Source organism: Eschrichtius robustus, chromosome 9 (assembly GCF_028021215.1).
Source record: "Eschrichtius robustus isolate mEscRob2 chromosome 9, mEscRob2.pri, whole genome shotgun sequence".
Lineage (NCBI taxonomy): Eukaryota > Metazoa > Chordata > Mammalia > Artiodactyla > Eschrichtiidae > Eschrichtius > Eschrichtius robustus.
The window spans coordinates 119,078,092-119,096,135 of record NC_090832.1 but is presented as its reverse complement, the minus strand read 5'-3'; the positions used below and the strand labels follow the sequence as shown (position 1 = coordinate 119,096,135).

Here is an 18,044-nt window from a genome sequence, read left to right as displayed (position 1 = left end):
CCACTTTCTTCAGATACTCCGGTTCTACATGTACTCGTCTGCTTGAAGTTATCACAAAGCTCACTGCTGTGCTGTTCAGTTTGTCCATCTTTTCTCTTTTCTTGTGTTTCATTTTATTTTTATTTATTTATTTTAAAACATAGTTATTTATTTAATTAATTTATTTGGTTGCACCAGGTCTTAGTTGCAGCATGTGGGCTCCTTAGATGTGGCACGCGAACTCTTAGTTGCGGCACGCGTGTGGGATCTAGTTTCCTGACCGGGGATCAAAGCCAGGCCCCCTGCATTGGGAGCGCGGAGTCTTATCCACTGCACCACCGGGGAAGTCCCTTGTGTTTCATTTTAGATAGTTTCTATTATCATGTCGTCAAGTTCGCTAGTTTTTTTCCTGCAATTTCTAATCTGCTCTTAATGTCACCCTGTGCGTGTTTCATCTTAGACATTGTACTTTTCACCTCTAGAAGTTTGGTTTGAGTCTTTCTTATTTGTTCTATGTGTTTACTTAACATGCTTAACATTTCTTCTACCATCATCAGCATATGGAATATAGTTATAATAGCTGTTTTAAAGTCCCTTTTGAATAATTCTGTCATATGCATTATTTGTAGTGCTGTTTCTATTAGCAGAATTTGGTTTCTGGTGAGAGCTCTCTTCCTGGCTTGCAGATGGACATCTTCTATGTCCTCACATGGCCTCAGTCTATGCATATTGCAGGGGAGCGGGGGAGACGAGAGAGAGAGAGAGAGAGAGAGAGAGAGAGAGACAGAGAGAGAGAGAGACAGAGAGAGAGAGAGAAGGAAATCGAGCTCTCCGGTGTCTCCTCGTTCTCTTATAAGGATTCCAATTCATCAGATTAGGGCCCTACCTTTAGAACCTCATTTAACCCTAATTACCTCCCTAAAGGTCCACATTGGAGGTTAAGGCTTTAACACATGAATTTTGGGGAGACACAGTCATTCAGTCCATAACATGGGTAATTTATTTTTCTTTCTTTGCATTCCTGGTAATTTTTATTAGAAGCCAAACATTATGAATTTAACTTTGTTGGGTGTCAGATATTTTTATGTTCTTATAAATATCCTTAAGCCTTGCAGCTAACTCACTTGGAAACAGTTTGATATTTTTGAAGCTTTCTTTAAAACTCTGTTAGAGCTAGACCAGAGAAACCTCTAGTTGAGGGCTAATTTTGCTCCACTACTGGGGCAATGACCTCCTTAGTGTTCTACAAGATGTTCTGAGAATTTTGAGGTTTTTTTATTCTGGCGAGGGGGTACATTTCTGGCCCTGCATAAACTTCGGGAATTGTTCCCCCTGCTGTTTTTAGGTGCTTCTTCCTCTGGTTTTGGGTAGTTTCCTCATTCATATGCACTGAGTAGTACTAGGTCGAAGACTCAAGGAGGAACTTTTGCTGATTTGGGGAGCTCTTTCTCTGTAGCACCATTTCTACAGGACTTTGCTCTGCCAGCTCTAAGTGCCTTGGACTCTCCAGACTCACAAAACTACCTCCTCAATTAAGGGTGCTTCATCTGGGTGCCCCCTTCCTGTACTGGGGCTGGAAAGTCTCTCCAAGCAATAAGTCAGGGCAACGATCAAGCACCTTCTCATTTGTTTCTCTTCTCTCAGGGACCATGGTCCTGTGCTGCCTGATGTTCAATGTCTGAAAAATGTTGATATATATGTATACATATACATTTTAAAGTTCTTCAGGTTTTTTTTAGTTGTTTCAAGTGGTTCTTGCCTGTTTGAGCATGAAAATTTCTTTTAGAATCAAAAACGATTCTTTGCAGTGTTTCCTTCAGCTTAGTCTCTCTCTCTAGAAGATACTTACGACCTTTGAATGCTGAGAATACTGAACTGAATGAAATGATCCTGCTTATAAGCTCAATTATGTATAAGAAGAGGGATGTATGGGCTCTTTGTGGATGCTGGGTGACCTGTTTCTGATACAGTTATTAATAAAAGATAATTTAATAAATAATGTTTATTGTATATTAATCGAAACCTTCTTACATACAGTGCTTTCTAAAGCTACTCAGTGTATACTAATTTATCTCCAGAGCCCTTGAGATATTTTTATGTGTCAGTTTCTTGTTCCTTTGTGCTGATAGTCTTACGTGTTCACGGCAGTCACAAAGGATGGTGTTAACTGCAGTCGCTCTGGCTAGTCATTTATGCATTGTTCTTTTTTCTGAAAAGACTCAAGGAATATTTCTGACCCTGTATTTGTGATTTTTAGTATTCTGCACACTGTAATTTCTACAGGAATTCTTTACAGATGGAAATATAATAAAAATTCTAAAAGCTCATCTCCAGAAATGGGTGTTTTCTTTCCTAAAGTCCCTGGAATGCAAATACGAAATCCTTGCAATATGAATTTCCATTTTTTAGTTATTAGCCAGATAAAGAGAAAACATCTCACTGTGACCTCACTGAGATTAGGCTCACATGCCATCTTGAACTTAGGAGAGCTCACAGTGCTAAGTAAAGGAATAGTGTACGTATTTAAGAAACCACACGTAGCGTCTTGTCACATAAATGGGGAGGTGGACATAATAAACCTTTTCTTTCAGCACAGTATACATTGTAATCTTCCTTTCATCTCACAGTATCCGATGATTCGAAAACCTTGAAAGTGGATGAAGAAACAGAAAACACAATGAGAGTTACCTGGAAACCAGCACCTGGGAAAGTTGTCAACTACCGTGTTGTGTATCGCCCCCGTGTGGGCGGGAGACAGATGGTTGCCAAGGTGTCACCCACCGTCACCTCAACAATGTTAAAGCGACTTCAGCCCCAGACCACGTATGACATCACAGTTCTCCCAGTTTACAAGACAGGAGAAGGAAAGGTTAGGCAAGGATCAGGAACAACAGGTATAAAACCATAATAATTTTTTTGGGAAAGTGTGTAATATTTTAAAGGGAGATTTTAATACATCTACTTCGTTTGTAAATGTCTAAAATGGAGTCTGTAATAAATTATATCATAAATAGTTAGGTAGGATGCCTAATTAGCATATGATTTTTACCAATCTAGTTCCTGGTAAAATGATTCTCCATATTAATGTTCTAATGCTAATCTAATCTTCTGAATTGTGGGTACTATTTATACTTCCATTTGGGTAGCACTCTACTCTATTATTCTGATTTTTATCGGGTATTATAGCTTGTGCTTTCTGACTTTTCCTTTTTATAAATGTATATTTTGAAGTCTTTTGTTTGTGATAATTGCCATGTATATCACTTAGATATTTTGGATTCAACTTATTACTGTAGGGGCTAAAAAAAACCCCCAAAGCCTAGGCTTATGGATAATATTTTAACATCTATTATCTTTACAGCTTCTCGATTTAAATCACCCAGAAACCTCAAAACATCTGACCCAACCATGTCAAGCTTCCGGGTGACTTGGGAGCCTGCGCCTGGGGAGGTCAAGGGTTACAAGGTCACATTTCACCCCACGGGAGATGACAGAAGACTGGGGGAGTTAGTGGTTGGACCATATGACAACACAGTTGTTTTGGAGGAACTTAGGTAGGAATGAACTCTATTCCGTTTTTGTTAACAGATTGTGCCTTCCACACATGGTCACTTATGTGTCTGTTTGCCGGCAGAGTATTTAAAATCAGCCAAAGTTGCTTTCTCACTCTTGGTGCTGCTGAAGTTGAGGTTAGGGTTCAGAGACTCAAATTTAGGCCTGAGCAGTTGTACTCTTTTAATGACTTTTGTTATTAAGTGATCAGGAATGGTGTTTTTTTCAGTAACACCCTGCTTTTTAAAAATTAACATCCACATTGCACGATTTCACCAAAAGCAGTTTATCACCAGCCAGCCTTATGGAAATGTAGGGGTCCCCATGCCTTCTGGAAAGGCCCAGGTGAATGACACTGAGATGCGAGCGTGCATCCTCTCCCAGGGTGGGCTGCAGGAGTCAGGGGGCAGGCCTTTGCTCTTGGGCTCAGCTGGGAGGATTGGGGAAGGGGGGCTGATGCAAGCTCTTGCTGCAGGCTGTGTGGTGGGAAAGAAGGAGGTTTGAGTTGGAACAGCAGCATTCTTCACAGTAAAAAGAACAGGCTGCTGTGCATTGCCTGGTGGAAAGTTGGTTTGTTTCAACGATTCATTCAACAATATTGAAATCTGTATAAATGCTTGATATTTACTTTTATCAGAATAGGAAGGATGAAATTTATTGAGCCTCCTACGTGCCAGGCACTGTGCTAGGTGCTGTATGTTCCCTTGCAAGTACAGCATTTAAATTGTTTTCTTAAAGCGCATCACTTAGAAGCAATAAGAGTGAAAGCCCGATCCTTCCCTGACTTGCTCAGTGGGAAGGTGGGGATTCTACATCTAGTGGAAAGGCAAGGTGGAAGCTGGTGCCATGAACCCCTAGTATTCTCTAGAATGCTGGCAGGCTAGTTTCCCTTGATACCTCATAGTGTGGGCTTAAACTAGAATGTGATGGAAATTAGTTTCCTTCTCCTGCAATGTTATGTATTATAAGTTCCTCTGAGTAAAAGTTTGTAGATCAAGATGAATGTTTATAACAAAGCAAAAAAAAAAAAAAAAAAAGCTACCACTTGAGGTTATTATGCATACAGACTATATATTTTAACATTTCAGGGCAGGTACCACCTATAAAGTAAATGTTTTTGGAATGTTTGATGGAGGAGAAAGTTCACCACTTGTTGGACAAGAAATGACAACTCTCTCTGACACAACTGTAATGCCAGTTTTATCCTCCGGTAAGAAACTGAGTTACATTCCCCTAGGAAAAGTCAGTATTTTGCAACTTTTTTCAAATATGAATTGTTAGGTGAATCATACTGTGAAAATTGACTATTAAATTTTACACTATTACATTTTTAAAAAAATTTTAAATTTTAAAATTTATTTCAGTAACATATACTTAAAAAATTCTTCGAAGATCCAGCTAAGCACACTTTTGCCAACGTGTTTTAAGGCTTTCTTGTCAGTATTGCATTAGTTACATAGTCCTGGATTATTTAAAGTTGAGATTTTACAATGATAATATACATTTTCTCTCTTTTTAATGATTAAAATGCAGTTTTATTTTGTTCAAGTAATCGTAAAAATGATTTATCTGGGCTGAGCAAGCAGCACTGTGTTCCGTAAATAGGTGGGCAACTAAGACTTGGGAAGCAAAGTGGTAACATAAAGCCCTCATACTTTTCTGCTCCTGCCACGACTACAACTTTGATACGCGTGAAGCTAGTTTTGAACATTCTTCCAGGTGAGGGTGGCGGGTAGAGTTTGCTTCTAAATATTTTAATCATTTGCTAACAAAGAGTAGGTCTTGGCAGATCAGGAGCAGACTTGCAAAGGCTTAGGTGCTTGGAATAGTACTTGGGAATCCTAATTCCTGATGGAGCGTCCAATACGCAGTGACGCCTTTGTAGCGTGATGGGCATCACTGAATCTTTCTCAGTGAGTTTTTTTTTGTTATTGTTGTTGTTTTTTTGTAATGTAAAGATCAGATGCTAACATGGCAGGAAGTTGAAAAATTTGTAGCTGGTAACATAAGCTCCTGGAAAAGAGAGCATTTGAAAACATGGATGTGGATAAAAGAAGTGAAAGGGTCAACTCTTGCTGTTTTGCATTAATGTTCAATTGTTTCTCTTATGATGATGTTAACTGACTTATGTTTTTATTTTGTAGCTTGTGCACTGAGGATATTGGGATAATTCTCTCTTTCCAAAGCACCCTAGCTTTGTATCAGTGTTTGTGCGTGTGGTCTCTGTAGCTCTCAGTCTGTATACTTGTTGTATCTTTTTTCTAGATTGTCTTCCTTCTCTCTTGATTTTTTAAATGTGCAGACCTCACCAGCTGTATTTACCTGATTGTTATACATAGTAGATGATTGAGTTAAATAATTAAAAACTAAATAATAGCTATCAGGTTTTTAAACACTATATCTTTACTTCAAAAAGTTCTAATTTTAAGAGTTATGTGCCTAATCCTTCATAATATATGTAATACTGGGGGCTTTAATTAATTTAAAAGATATTTTTGGCTCACTAAAACCTTTTCTAGCTTACACATTTTAACAGTTCATCTCATATTTGTCTGCTAATGACCGTTGAATATTTAGAAAAATGCAACAACATCCAATCTAGATCACATTAAAAGTTTTCTTAAAATCATTATTGCCTTATAGTTAGATGGCTGTACCTTCCCACTTATATATTTTACCTGTTGGGTTTGTGAGCTCATTCAAATTTACGATGACGGTTTAAGTCTCCGTGTTCTATGATTGCGGCCAGAAATATAGTCAAAGATGAAGGAAAGATTTTCCACTGAAATAATTATTGGAGGGATGGATGGTTCCTATGACTCTTATTTGAGGTTAAGAAATCATAGGGACATGTTCTCAAAGCCTTCAACTCCAAATTACATCGCTGAGCCACAGAACTGAGACAGTTAGTTAGGCGACACTGAGCCCCCAGGGGGTGGCAGAGGCGTGGCTAGGAAGTAACCCGACAAAGGACATGCTCCTTACTCTGTGCTGTCTCACGATTGCCGTGTCAGGGATGGAGTGTCTCACCAGGGCTGAAGCAGACATCGTGTTGCTGGTGGATGGATCGTGGAGCATTGGCCGGGCGAACTTTAGAACTGTGAGAAACTTCATCTCTCGTATCGTGGAAGTCTTTGAGATTGGCCCCAAAAGAGTACAGATTGGTAGGTGTGACAACATTGAAGGCATTTAGACGTCTTCGTCATGCTCTTTTATACATGCTAATGCCAATGGTGTCCTTTTAGCCCTTGCTCAGTATAGCGGGGACCCCAGAACAGAGTGGCAGTTAAACGCTCACAAAGACAAGAAGAGCTTGTTGCAGGCTGTGGCAAACCTACCTTACAAAGGAGGCAATACCCTCACAGGTGAGTCAGGTGCTCCAGCGCGCTGTCAGCTCCTGCTTTCGGTCAGAGCTTGTGGCTGAATAATGATGTGACCGATTCTCTTTTAACAATCCCACTAGGCATGGCTTTGAATTTCATTCGCCAGCAGAGCTTCAAGCCCCAAGCTGGCATGAGACCTCGAGCTCGAAAAATTGGCGTTCTCATCACTGACGGAAAATCGCAAGATGACGTTGAGGCACCTTCAAAAAAACTCAAGGATGAAGGCGTGGAGCTGTTTGCTGTTGGTACGCATGGACGGGAATTGCCACGCCCCCAGGGGTGACAAATGTGCCGAGGATATTTCTGTAAAGATATTTTCTGAGGCATGAAGAAACAAACAGACACACTTGCCCTATCACGTTATTTATCAAAATAATGTACCAGGAAGTTCGCTCGTGTTTCTCTTTTCTCCTTGTAATGGGACGAAACTACATGGCTTCTTGGAAGGGAGTAATGAATCAAGAGGACAAATGTACTACTAATAGGATTCAGGAAATTCTTGTTTGGTTTTCCACAGCACCATGTTTATTTTTGATATCCGTTATTTCACTTTCCAGAAACACCACTGAAGGGACACTTTTTGGTGGGGAATCAGTGCTAGACGCATTTAGAAGAAGCTAAACAAAATAGCCTTTAGTTTATATTATTTTTTGTTTCTATTTTATATATGTAATCATTTTATTATTCAGGAAAATCATATATACATTCTAGTTAACATTGAATATATAAGGGTAGCCCATGAAATATTTGCTTTGTTCCATTAATTTTTTTCTGAGACATGCTTTTAATTTGTGTACATCCATTTTCCCCAAGGTATTAAAAATGCTGATGAAGTTGAGTTAAAGATGATCGCAACAGATCCCGATGATACCCATGCATACAATGTGGCGGATTTTGAGTCCCTCTCCAGGATCGTGGATGACCTCGTCGTCAACTTGTGTAACAGCGTCAAAGGTCCAGGTAAGGTTAGCCCAGGGTTTCTCACCCTCAGCACTATTGGTATTTTGGTCCAGATAATTCTTTTCAGGATGGAGGAAGTGGATTCTTTTGTGCCTTGTGAGAAATTTTGCAGCATCCCTGGACTCTTCCCGCTGGAATACCAGTAACATCCCCTGAGTCATGACAACTAAATATATCTTCAGAATTTGCCAGATGTCTGCTGCGGAGAATACTGCCTCCAGCTGAGAATCATTGATTTAGTCCCTGATTCTTTTCTGATGGCATCAAACTGTACATGACTTCTAGCTTATTTGAGGATACATTTAGTTTATATGTGCCTGCACCACACACACACACACACACACACACACACACACACACACACACAAGTGAGATTGGGGAAGAAAGAGAGATGCTTTCTTTCCTGGTTTATATCTATTCTCTGGTAAAGCATCTTCACTCTATATAACTATTAAATGGTTGTTCTCAGACTTTTATTTTCTAAAGTTTGCTGCCTTTTGTTTTTGATTAGAAATGGAAGAGGGGTCTTATATATGATTCGCTTTGCCCCAACTACAGATGATCACATTTGATACTTTGCACTTGTAACCTCTAAATATAAAGACAAATTACAATTTTAGAATTTGGACTTTTAGAAAGGATATCATCTCTCTTTACCACTGAAGAAACAGATTTAGAGAAGTTCAATTACTTACTCAAGGCCAAATGGGTAAAGACATTTTGAGAGGTCCTTGAAAAAAGGTAGCTATTGATAAGGAATTAAGATTTAGAAATAAAATTATGGAAGTGAATTTTTAGTGACAAGGAGTGGCATAAAATGATTACTATTTGTGTAAATCATAAGGCAAAAAACATGGTAAGCACCAAATTGAAGGTTTTTGGAAAACTAATGATAAAAACTATGGTGCTTATTACATGAGAAAAATTTCTTTTAAATACATGTAGATTCTGGTAAAGATTGTCTTTCACTAATTTATTCTGGTTTTGGAAAGTTGGAATGAGTTTAATACATAAAGTGGTAGAAATGTTTCACATGCTTTGGATACTGAGGATACATTTATTTGAATGTTCCTTCTTGAATTTCTCTCTCCAAAAGTTTGCAGATATTCTTTTTGGATTTTGAACAATAGACTGACCTTTTCCCAGGAGAAACAGACCCGCCAGGAATCCAGAATTTGTAGGCATCTGGCTCTGGATTAGCTGAGAGAGTTGCGGTTTTATTCAGTTGGAGAGAATTTTGAGTGGGGATGAAAACATCTTTTATCTCTTTTTCTTTATTTTTTTTTACATCAGCTACGTAATAGTTGCATTCATTTAGTTTCCCAGACAGTAAAATTGCTTGATAATTTTGTAGGCTTGATTATGACCCAAGTACAGTAAAGGTTAGGATACTAAGAATGGAAATTCTTTTTCTCAGCTTTGGCTTCCAAAGAAAGTAGAAAGAGTTTACATGAGAATGATTTGCCATGCTCACAGAGTCACTGCATTTGTTCTCGTATAATTATTATTTGGAACATCTTTCTAACAGTCCTAATGAGCCTAATATTTCTATTTTCATTGACATTTATTCCAACTATTTTTCTGTATCAGTCATTTCACCTATACTTATGAACAGAGAAAACAATCACAGGCAGTAGGATATTCCCAAATTTTAGAAGACTTGGTGGTTTCTCCTGTCTCCTGAGTGAGAAAATGGTTAGCTTCTCGTACCACTGAATTAGATCTTGTAAAGGAACTAAACATGAATAGGAAGCCAATTCTGTCTTCACAGAGTATAACTTATAGTTATGGAGATAAGACACGAATATAAATAGTCAATAAGATAATGAGGGCAGTGAACTTGGATGGTGCCAAGAGTGATAAAGGCAGTGGAGCTGTCAGGACTCATGGTGTCATTGACTAGTATATGTACAAGGTTAGAGACCAGAGCAAGTATCCAAGGCTAAGTCAGAGGTTTTGAGTCTAGGTGACTGATAAACTGTGGTGCTTTCAGGAAGAGGGGGAGCAACTTTTCATGAAAGATAATGAGCTCAGGTTTGAATTTCCTGAGGCTGAAGAACCCTTTGGCCACCCATTCAGAGAGGACTTATGAGTATTGGGCCTCTAAGCTGATTTACCATAACTTCTTAGTATGTGAAAGAATACATGTAAAAGCTTGAAATATGGAGAGGAATACCATTTCAACCAAATTTAAATGTCATCGCCTTGCTATAATAATGAAAAAAGTGTATGTACTTCATTTCCACGTGTAGGTGACTTGGAAGCACCTTCCAACCTAGTTATTTCTGAGCAGACCCATCGTTCTATGAGAGTGAGCTGGACACCTCCTTCTGACAGTGTGGATAGATACAAGGTGGAATACTACCCAGTTTCTGGAGGGAAACGGCAAGAAGTGAGTAGACAACAGCTACAACCCGCTCCTTCCTGGTCCTGAGATTGGGTCCTCCTCCTTAGGGCTCTGAGAGGAATGCTGGGGGGATGCAGGGGGCAGAACTGAGTCCAAGATGGCGCTCTCCGTTTCTTGCTAGGCAAGCACTTCCGTTGGGGCTTAATTAGAGGGAAAGAGCTTTGCTTAATTTCTTATGGTTTTTTAATTAAGTATTTTTAATTGAGGATTAAGAGGATGCTTAATTTATTCATGAGTTTATATTAGAATCACCGAGTAGGAAGAGAACATCGAAGACCTTCTAGTTTTACCCACTAATTTTACAAATAAGGAAACAACAGCTGGGAGAATAAACTGTATGAATTGTCCAAGATCTCATTGTAAGCTGGTGGTTTCCAAAAACAAAAGGCAATGGTCTCATTAAAACATAATTTCTAAGCTCATTGTAGTTAACTACTTCACAATTATAGGAGAAAAGAGGGAAGTGATTATAACATAAGTTATAAGTTACTCTTTTTAAAATTTTTCCCCTAGTTTTACGTGAGCCGATTGGAAAGTAGCACAGTACTGAAAGATCTGAAGCCTGAAACTGAGTATGTTGTTAATGTGTATTCTGTGGTAGAAGATGAATACAGTGAGCCTCTGAAGGGCACAGAAAAAACCTGTAAGTCAGATTTTTAAAAAAATCTTCTCATTGTTTTATTTTTTAAGATAAAGAGGTGAGAGCCCTTGTGGGATTTTTTTTGTGTTCTTTTTTAAAAAATTTTTATCGAAATGTAGTTGATTTACAGTGTTGTGTTAGTTTCAGGTGCACAGCAAAGTGATTCAGTTATACGTATACATTCTTTTTTAGATTCTTTTCCCTTCTAGGTTATTACAAGATATTGAGTAGAGTTCCCTGTGCTATACAGTAGGTCCTTGTTGGTTATCTATTTTATATATAGTAGTGTGTATATGTTAACCCCAAACTCCTAATTTCTCTGTCCCCCCTACCCCGATCCTCTTTGGTAACCATAAGTTTGTTTTCTATGTCTGTGAGTCTATTTGTGTTTTGTTAAATAAGTTCATTTGTACCGTGTGGGACTTTTGTCAGCCTTCCAAATCATTCCTTTATTCGATGTCCATTCAACACATATTTACTGAATGCGTACTTTGTGCAGGTCCTCAATAAATACTCTGTGGTTTTCTGCTTTTACTGGCTGCTCCTGCCATCATGGGACCTGGCTGGGTAGTCATGGTCTGAGATATCTTAGAGGGAAAAGTACCTTTAACAGTTATCCACTTCTTAAGGGAAGATACCATGTGGGGAGTGGGACTCAGATTACCTGGAAGAGCAGCTTGCAGGAGTGACCCAGCTCAGTTCTTCCTGTGGGCAGTGAGAGCTCCCCCTTTTTTTTACTGACTCTTTACTGGAGAAGCTCTAATGGCTTTGGCTTTGAGTAGAGCTTTGGGGAACGATGTTCCTCACTCCTATTCCTGGTAGGGTTTCTGAAGCCATATGAAAATACTCTTTCCTTCTCCCATCTTCGTGGCTGGGCTCCAGGAAGAAGGGAGGCCTCTTACGAGAGGGAGGAGTGGGCGTCACTGCATCGCCTCTACTTACTGCTCAGTCCCTTAGGTCTTTATCTCTTCTCTTAGTTCCCTTTATGTTAGACCGTCAGAGGTGGGAGATAATGTATTTCATAATGCAGGATTAATCTGCTAATTCCTTAAAACTTTAAACTCAATCTTAGGACAAAAAATAGAAAGCTGTGTAGGTGTTAAGTGGAGAGAAGGCAGTAAGCCTTTTACTCTGCCTCGTGGGCTAATCTTCTTTCTGAAGAATCCCCTAAGCTCCACTTATTAATAGATGGCACCCTCATTTAAAATTTTTTAAAAAGAAAATTGAAATGAAATATGATGTTGGCTTTTTATGTATGAAATTTTATGGTTGAAGAATGAAAATGGTCAACTTACAGATGTTCCAGAAAAAGAGACTGAAATCTCAGGAAGTTGGTCTCTGTTTTGGCTTCCACGTGAACTCACTAGAATGCCATTTTACACTTAAACTTCTTTGCTCTATGAAATAGTTATCACATGCAGTCCTAGTATGAGGTGGCGATAAACAATGAGATCGAGCTTTCGCGGGGAGAGGAAAGGGTTTTATTAACTCTCATTGATTTCTCACAGCAACCTATTTTCTATTTAGCATATACAAATATCAATAACTAAGTAGGAAACGACTGAAAAATGGGTAGACTGACAAGAACTAGACTGGTGTCTTCTTTTCCATTCCAACAGTGCCGGTGCCCGTGGTCAGCCTGAACATTTATGACATTGGCTCGACCACCATGCACGTGCAGTGGCAGCCAGTGGGGGGCGCTACTGGCTACACCTTGTCCTACGAACCCATCAACGCCACAGAGCCGACCAAACCCAAAGAGGTGGGAGGCGTTTGTTTCTTTATTGTTGGGTCTTCCTGGGACTTCAGGGTTGCAGAGTCCCCATTAAGGGGCAGTTACTCACGAACTCATTTATAACTTTATACCCAAAGCAGAAAAACACAAGATTAGATTTGTGACCTGTGACGAATCTTAAAAAAACATCAGCGTGAGAAAGGAAATGCAGGGCAGAGAAAAGAAAAATCAAAGTTGTGTGAAAATCTAGCAGTCACCGATTGGTGTAATTGTCCATCCCCTGTTAGTGGAAACGTTTAATTTGAATGTGTTGTCTCCCCTCGGCATGTCCTTCGGCAGATGCGCTTGGAGCCGACAGTGACCAACGTGCAGCTGAGTGACCTCTTCCCCAACACTGAGTACGCGGTCACGGTCCAGGCGTCCCTTCACGACCTCACCAGCGACCCCTTCACTGCGAGGGAGGTCACCTGTAAGACGTCGCCAGTTCTCCTTCTTCCCTTACTGCTGTGAATACAACACGTTCCTTAGGCTTCTTCTTTCACCCGATCGTGCTAACGATAATTTTGATAATCTGTGTGTCAGTTGTAGGGTTATTACTTATGGCAATCTAACTTGAGAATTAAGGTTATTTCTGGACTTATGGCAGCATCTTAAATTGATTGTAAGATTCACATTTATTTTCCCATATTTTGAGATGTATCTTACAGTCAGTGGTGTCTTACAATTGCTCTTGGCGAGGTGTCAGTCAGGGAATAGAACATAAAATAACGGTGCATCTTACAATCCCTATTGTTGTAGATCCATGAAATCTACATGTTGTTGTAGATCCATGGCATTGGTGAGAAGGGAATGTCGGGTGAGTGTAGTTTTGGAGGAAGATACTAGGTTTAAGATCAAGATATTCCAAGTTCTCGTTGAAGTAGAAACTATGGCACACATGAATAAGTCTGTTTCTGTTAAGTAAATTAACTCAATCCCCAAACATACTGATCATCTACGACACTCCAGTCCTGCGCTTAGGTGTTGGGAATGTACTGATAAAAATGTAGAGCAGCGTGGAGGACCTGGACCCTTTCGTGGTTTGCACTTCGCTTGTGTGTATTGTTCAGCCCCTTTTGTGTTTCTGGGCTGCTTCACTAGCATTTAGGTGCTTTTCCTTGAAAAGTGACAGTGATTGTTCTTAGGCTCCTGGCCTTACCCAGCCGGTAGTTTTGTTTCATGCTTCTCGAGGTGGGCATGCTGGGATTCTAAGTATGTCTTGGCTTAAATTTTGTGAGTCTCAGACCACATTTCGAAGGAAATTAAGAAGTTGGAAGAAATGTTCAAGGGGGAACGGCGTTGAGACAGAAGCATGATGAGGCAGAAAAGAGAAACCCCACAAGGCGGAGCAGGATACAGTCACTGACAACAAATAATCGTCTGTCACGTGTCGGATCCTATCTGGAGCTGGTGGTTTGCGGCAGTGGGTTGACGGCAGGTGGAGAGAGTGGGGAGCCAGCCAGGCTTGGAAACGTGTTCTGGGAGTGCTGGGCGAGGGGACCCGAGTCATAGTGGGGTGAAAGATGAATGCGGCTATGGATTTGGATGTGGGGCTAGACTGCAGCAGTAGGGCAGGCGAGGGCACAGAGAGGCGCTGAGAGGCGAAAACATTGAAGGGATGGAGGTGCAGAAACATGGAAGTGGAGACAGAGATTCAGGAAGAGAGAGGTACAGACTTGAAAGGAGAGACAAAGGAGGTTGGTGAAAGAGGCAGCTCGCGAGAGTGAGATACGTCTCAAATAACAAGAGAAAATCTCTCCATTAGTTCTCCTCCTCCTTGTCCTTTTTAAGGTAGAGCTTTGTTCGACTCGGTGAAAATTTATCATTTGGATTTTCTTCTAACCGTTTGGGCTCCTGTGGGTTTTCTCGTAAGCTTATTGGTTGCTTAATTTCGGCTCATCTTCATGCTTCACTCTTGTAACCATTTGTTTTTCTATCACGTTCTTCAGGAAGCATGAATCATGTTTTTTTTTAAATTAATTAATTTATTTATTTATTTTTGGCTGTGTTGGGTCTTCATTTCTGTGCGAGGGCTTTCTCTAGTTGCAGCAAGCGGGGGCCACTCTTCATCGCGGTGCGCGGGCCTCTCACTGTCGCGGCCTCTCCCGTTGTGAAGCACAGGCTCCAGACGCGCAGGCTCAGTAGTTGTGGCTCACGGGCCTAGTTGCTCCGCGGCATGTGGGATCTTCCCAGACCAGGGCTCGAACCCGTGTCCCCTGCATTGGCAGGCAGATTCTCAACCACTGCACCACCAGGGAAGCCCAGCATGACTCATTTTGATTTCTATCTTAACCAATTTAAATATCTGATAAAGACACGTGAGCTGTACATTTATGATTAATTATGATCTATTATAGCTGAGCAACAAGTAAGAGCTTACTTAAATAGAATGGGAGAAAGTTAACATATAAATGAGAAGTTAGAGTTGTGATAAAAATTTAAATTTATCCTGTTTTTAAAAAGCCTCCTTAAGAAGAATTCAGCTGTACCTGGTAGAATCAAAGTGCTTTTATCATCATAGCCAGTTTGTTTAGTTACTTTGCTGCACACCTTTAAGTTTTCTCCAAACAACTTCTTGAAAGCTTGTGTGGATGCTTTAGAGCTCTGTGGCTGAGAACCACATCTGGCCCTAATTTCTCATGCATTTCCAGTGCCTTTGCCCAGTCCTCGAGACCTGAAACTCAGAGATGTGACTCACAGCACCATGAACGTCTTATGGGAACCTGCACCTGGAAAAGTGCGTAAATACATTGTTCGCTACAAAACACCAGAAGAGGATGCCAAAGAGGTAGGTTGAGATTAGAAGGGGTGTAGAAATATTTGTTTAGTCCTAGTAGGTTTAACAGAAGAATCTAAACAAGTATAGCGTGTTTTGAATACTTGTCACTTTATGAACATAGTGTTGGAAACGTTATATATTTACAGAGCACTATTTGAATGTTGATAATATATTGGACTGTCTTGCATTTAGTTTAGAAATGTTCTGCTGTGTGACATTAATCCTGAAAACATCACCCTTTGTAGATAAAGAGTTATAGAATCTAGATGGCATTTCGCTCTCCTCCAGATGCTTAATATGGTGCTCTGCATTCTACGAATTACTAAAAAATGGCATAATAATGTTTCTAAAAATGAAAGCTAGCTAGGGGATGCAGGAAAGAAGAGGGGGAGTTTGTCAGGGAATGGGAAGATAGGCCACTTGAGCAGGACAGAGAGAAAGTCGGAACATAATGTCAGAGGATTGTCCCTTTGGCTTTGAGCATTTTTGAGATGACGCTGAGATGGGGAGTTATTTCCATGACAACCCGCTTCAAAGTGGAAGCAAACTGAGGAGCTTCCCCGGCGAATGGGTTTAAAACTTACGTTTGCCTGAAGGGGCATTAGTGTGAGAATCCCAGAGGCATTTTTGGAAGCTAGAAATCGTTTCTCTAAGCACCCGGTTACAGACTGTGCTGGTCATTTGCATTGCACACAAGCTAATTTATACCTGTGCACACATTCATTTCATTCTGGGTTTCAATGTCAAAAGCAGTACAGTGACCAGTGGGTCTAATCAGCTAAGGCACAGGAGAATTTTTCTGAAAGAAATTGCACAATGATACAAAGGGAGATGGGGAAGTGGGGGAAACGATTAGGTTGTTTGAATTCCTAGGCAGTCATCATTTACCAGACACTAGTGCCAGATACAGCTCAGTACATACATTTTTTCCACTTTGGAAACATTTTAAATGATCTCCAGTTCCTGGACTCTTATGCAAATTGGAAAACACTGCTGTTTTTTGTACTACAATTCTTATGCTCTTGTGCTGAGAGATATAGCCAACAACAGAGGGATGTCAAAATTAAACTTTGTAAAAATAGTTCCACTGCTCTATTGTAGGTAGAGGTGGACAGGTCACGGGCCAGCACACCTCTTAAAGACCTCATCTCACAAACCCGGTACACAGTCAGCGTGTCTGCGGTATATGATGAGGGGGAGTCTCCCCCAGTGACTGCCCAAGAAACCACCCGTGAGTTGTGCTTACGCTTTATTGATAATTGGAAAACAACACTGCATGCACGTGTCACTGAACTAACTGGGCTATTTCGTTTCTTTAAAAAAACTTTTTTTTTATTGGTGTAGAGTCGATTTGCAATGTTGTGTTAGTTTCAGGTGTACAGCAAAGTGATTCAGTTATCCACACACACGCACATGTGTATACGTATTCCTTTTCAGATTCTTTTCCCTTATAGGTTATTACAAAATACTGAGTATAGTTCTCTGTTATTTTTGCCAGAATTTAATACTGTTTGGGTTCATAGATTGTTTTTCACTTATTTTCTTCCCATCTTCTATCTTTATGTCCATTCCTTTTATGATCATTTCTTTCCTATTATTCTATCAGCCACTGTCACTAATTCATCTTCCAGATACTTAACCAGGGTGTGTGTGTGTGTGTGTGTGTGTGTGTGTGTGTAAGGGGGTGGGGAGAAAGCATATGGGACGTTTTCTCTGGAAAGTTATCAATTTTTTTTGAGATCTTACTATATGTAAAGTGCTATCCGGGCCAACAAAATATAAGCATCTTTGCTCTCAGTAGTATTCCATTGTGAAGATAAAAAGTAACGATACATGGGATCACGTAAGGAAGGGGAGGTACATGGCACTCAGAGGAAGGGGAGATTCCACAGCGGGAAGGTGGAAGGATACAGGGCACCTGCAGGGGCCCCATCTTCCCTGCTCCATTCTGGGCCACCTCAAGGGATGTCGCTTTCTCTCCTTCTCATGCTGCTTCCGTAGTATTTAACCCAATTATTATTGCCTGTTGGTCTTTTCCTATCTATTCTACTTCCCCCTCGCTCCTTCCTCATGAAGGCACAAACATATTTATTTTGCTCAATTTTGAATCTCCAGTTTCTGACTCGGTGCTCAGCCCATCATTTCCTAATTAAATGGTGGTTAAGAAATTGAGGTCTAGAGCCAGCAGGGTCCCCGAGAAATATAATGGGAGCCACAGAGGTAACTGAAAATTTTCTAGAAAATAGAAAAGGTAAGGAGAAAAATGAATTTTAATAATGTGTTTCATTCAGCCCAGTGTATCTAAAATGTTAGCATTTCAACAGTTATCCGTATACTAATTATTTATATTTCACATTTCTTTTTGGTAGCAATGTTTTTGCAATCCGGTGTGTCTTAATTTACGCCTTTAGCACATCTCAATTCAGATGCCACATTTCCTATGCTCAATAGCTACGTGTGGCTGGTGCCTCCCGTGGTGGACAGCACAGGGAGTCTAGAGAATTTAAATGACTTGCCCAGCCTCGTCCAGGAAGCTTGTGGTGAGGGATCAGTGCTATAGTCCAGAACTT

At 40.2% G+C, this 18,044-nt stretch overlaps 1 protein-coding gene across 4 annotated transcripts in view; it reads left to right on the top strand.

Annotated features, from left to right (window-relative positions):
* COL12A1 (collagen type XII alpha 1 chain) overlaps positions 1 to 18,044 on the top strand; it is a 116,247-nt gene that overhangs the window by 40,190 nt on the left and 58,013 nt on the right. For 3 of the 4 annotated variants that reach the window (XM_068551626.1, XM_068551625.1, XM_068551627.1), the window contains exons 15-27: positions 2,607 to 2,873; positions 3,341 to 3,533; positions 4,620 to 4,741; positions 6,546 to 6,695; positions 6,777 to 6,896; positions 6,995 to 7,159; positions 7,728 to 7,874; positions 10,127 to 10,266; positions 10,795 to 10,924; positions 12,541 to 12,683; positions 12,996 to 13,125; positions 15,347 to 15,487; positions 16,580 to 16,705. In XM_068551626.1, the coding sequence (XP_068407727.1) occupies positions 2,607 to 2,873; positions 3,341 to 3,533; positions 4,620 to 4,741; positions 6,546 to 6,695; positions 6,777 to 6,896; positions 6,995 to 7,159; positions 7,728 to 7,874; positions 10,127 to 10,266; positions 10,795 to 10,924; positions 12,541 to 12,683; positions 12,996 to 13,125; positions 15,347 to 15,487; positions 16,580 to 16,705 (1,974 nt within the window). The remainder of the gene's footprint in view (positions 1 to 2,606; positions 2,874 to 3,340; positions 3,534 to 4,619; positions 4,742 to 6,545; positions 6,696 to 6,776; positions 6,897 to 6,994; positions 7,160 to 7,727; positions 7,875 to 10,126; positions 10,267 to 10,794; positions 10,925 to 12,540; positions 12,684 to 12,995; positions 13,126 to 15,346; positions 15,488 to 16,579; positions 16,706 to 18,044) is intronic. The other variant, XM_068551628.1, reaches the window with a different exon arrangement.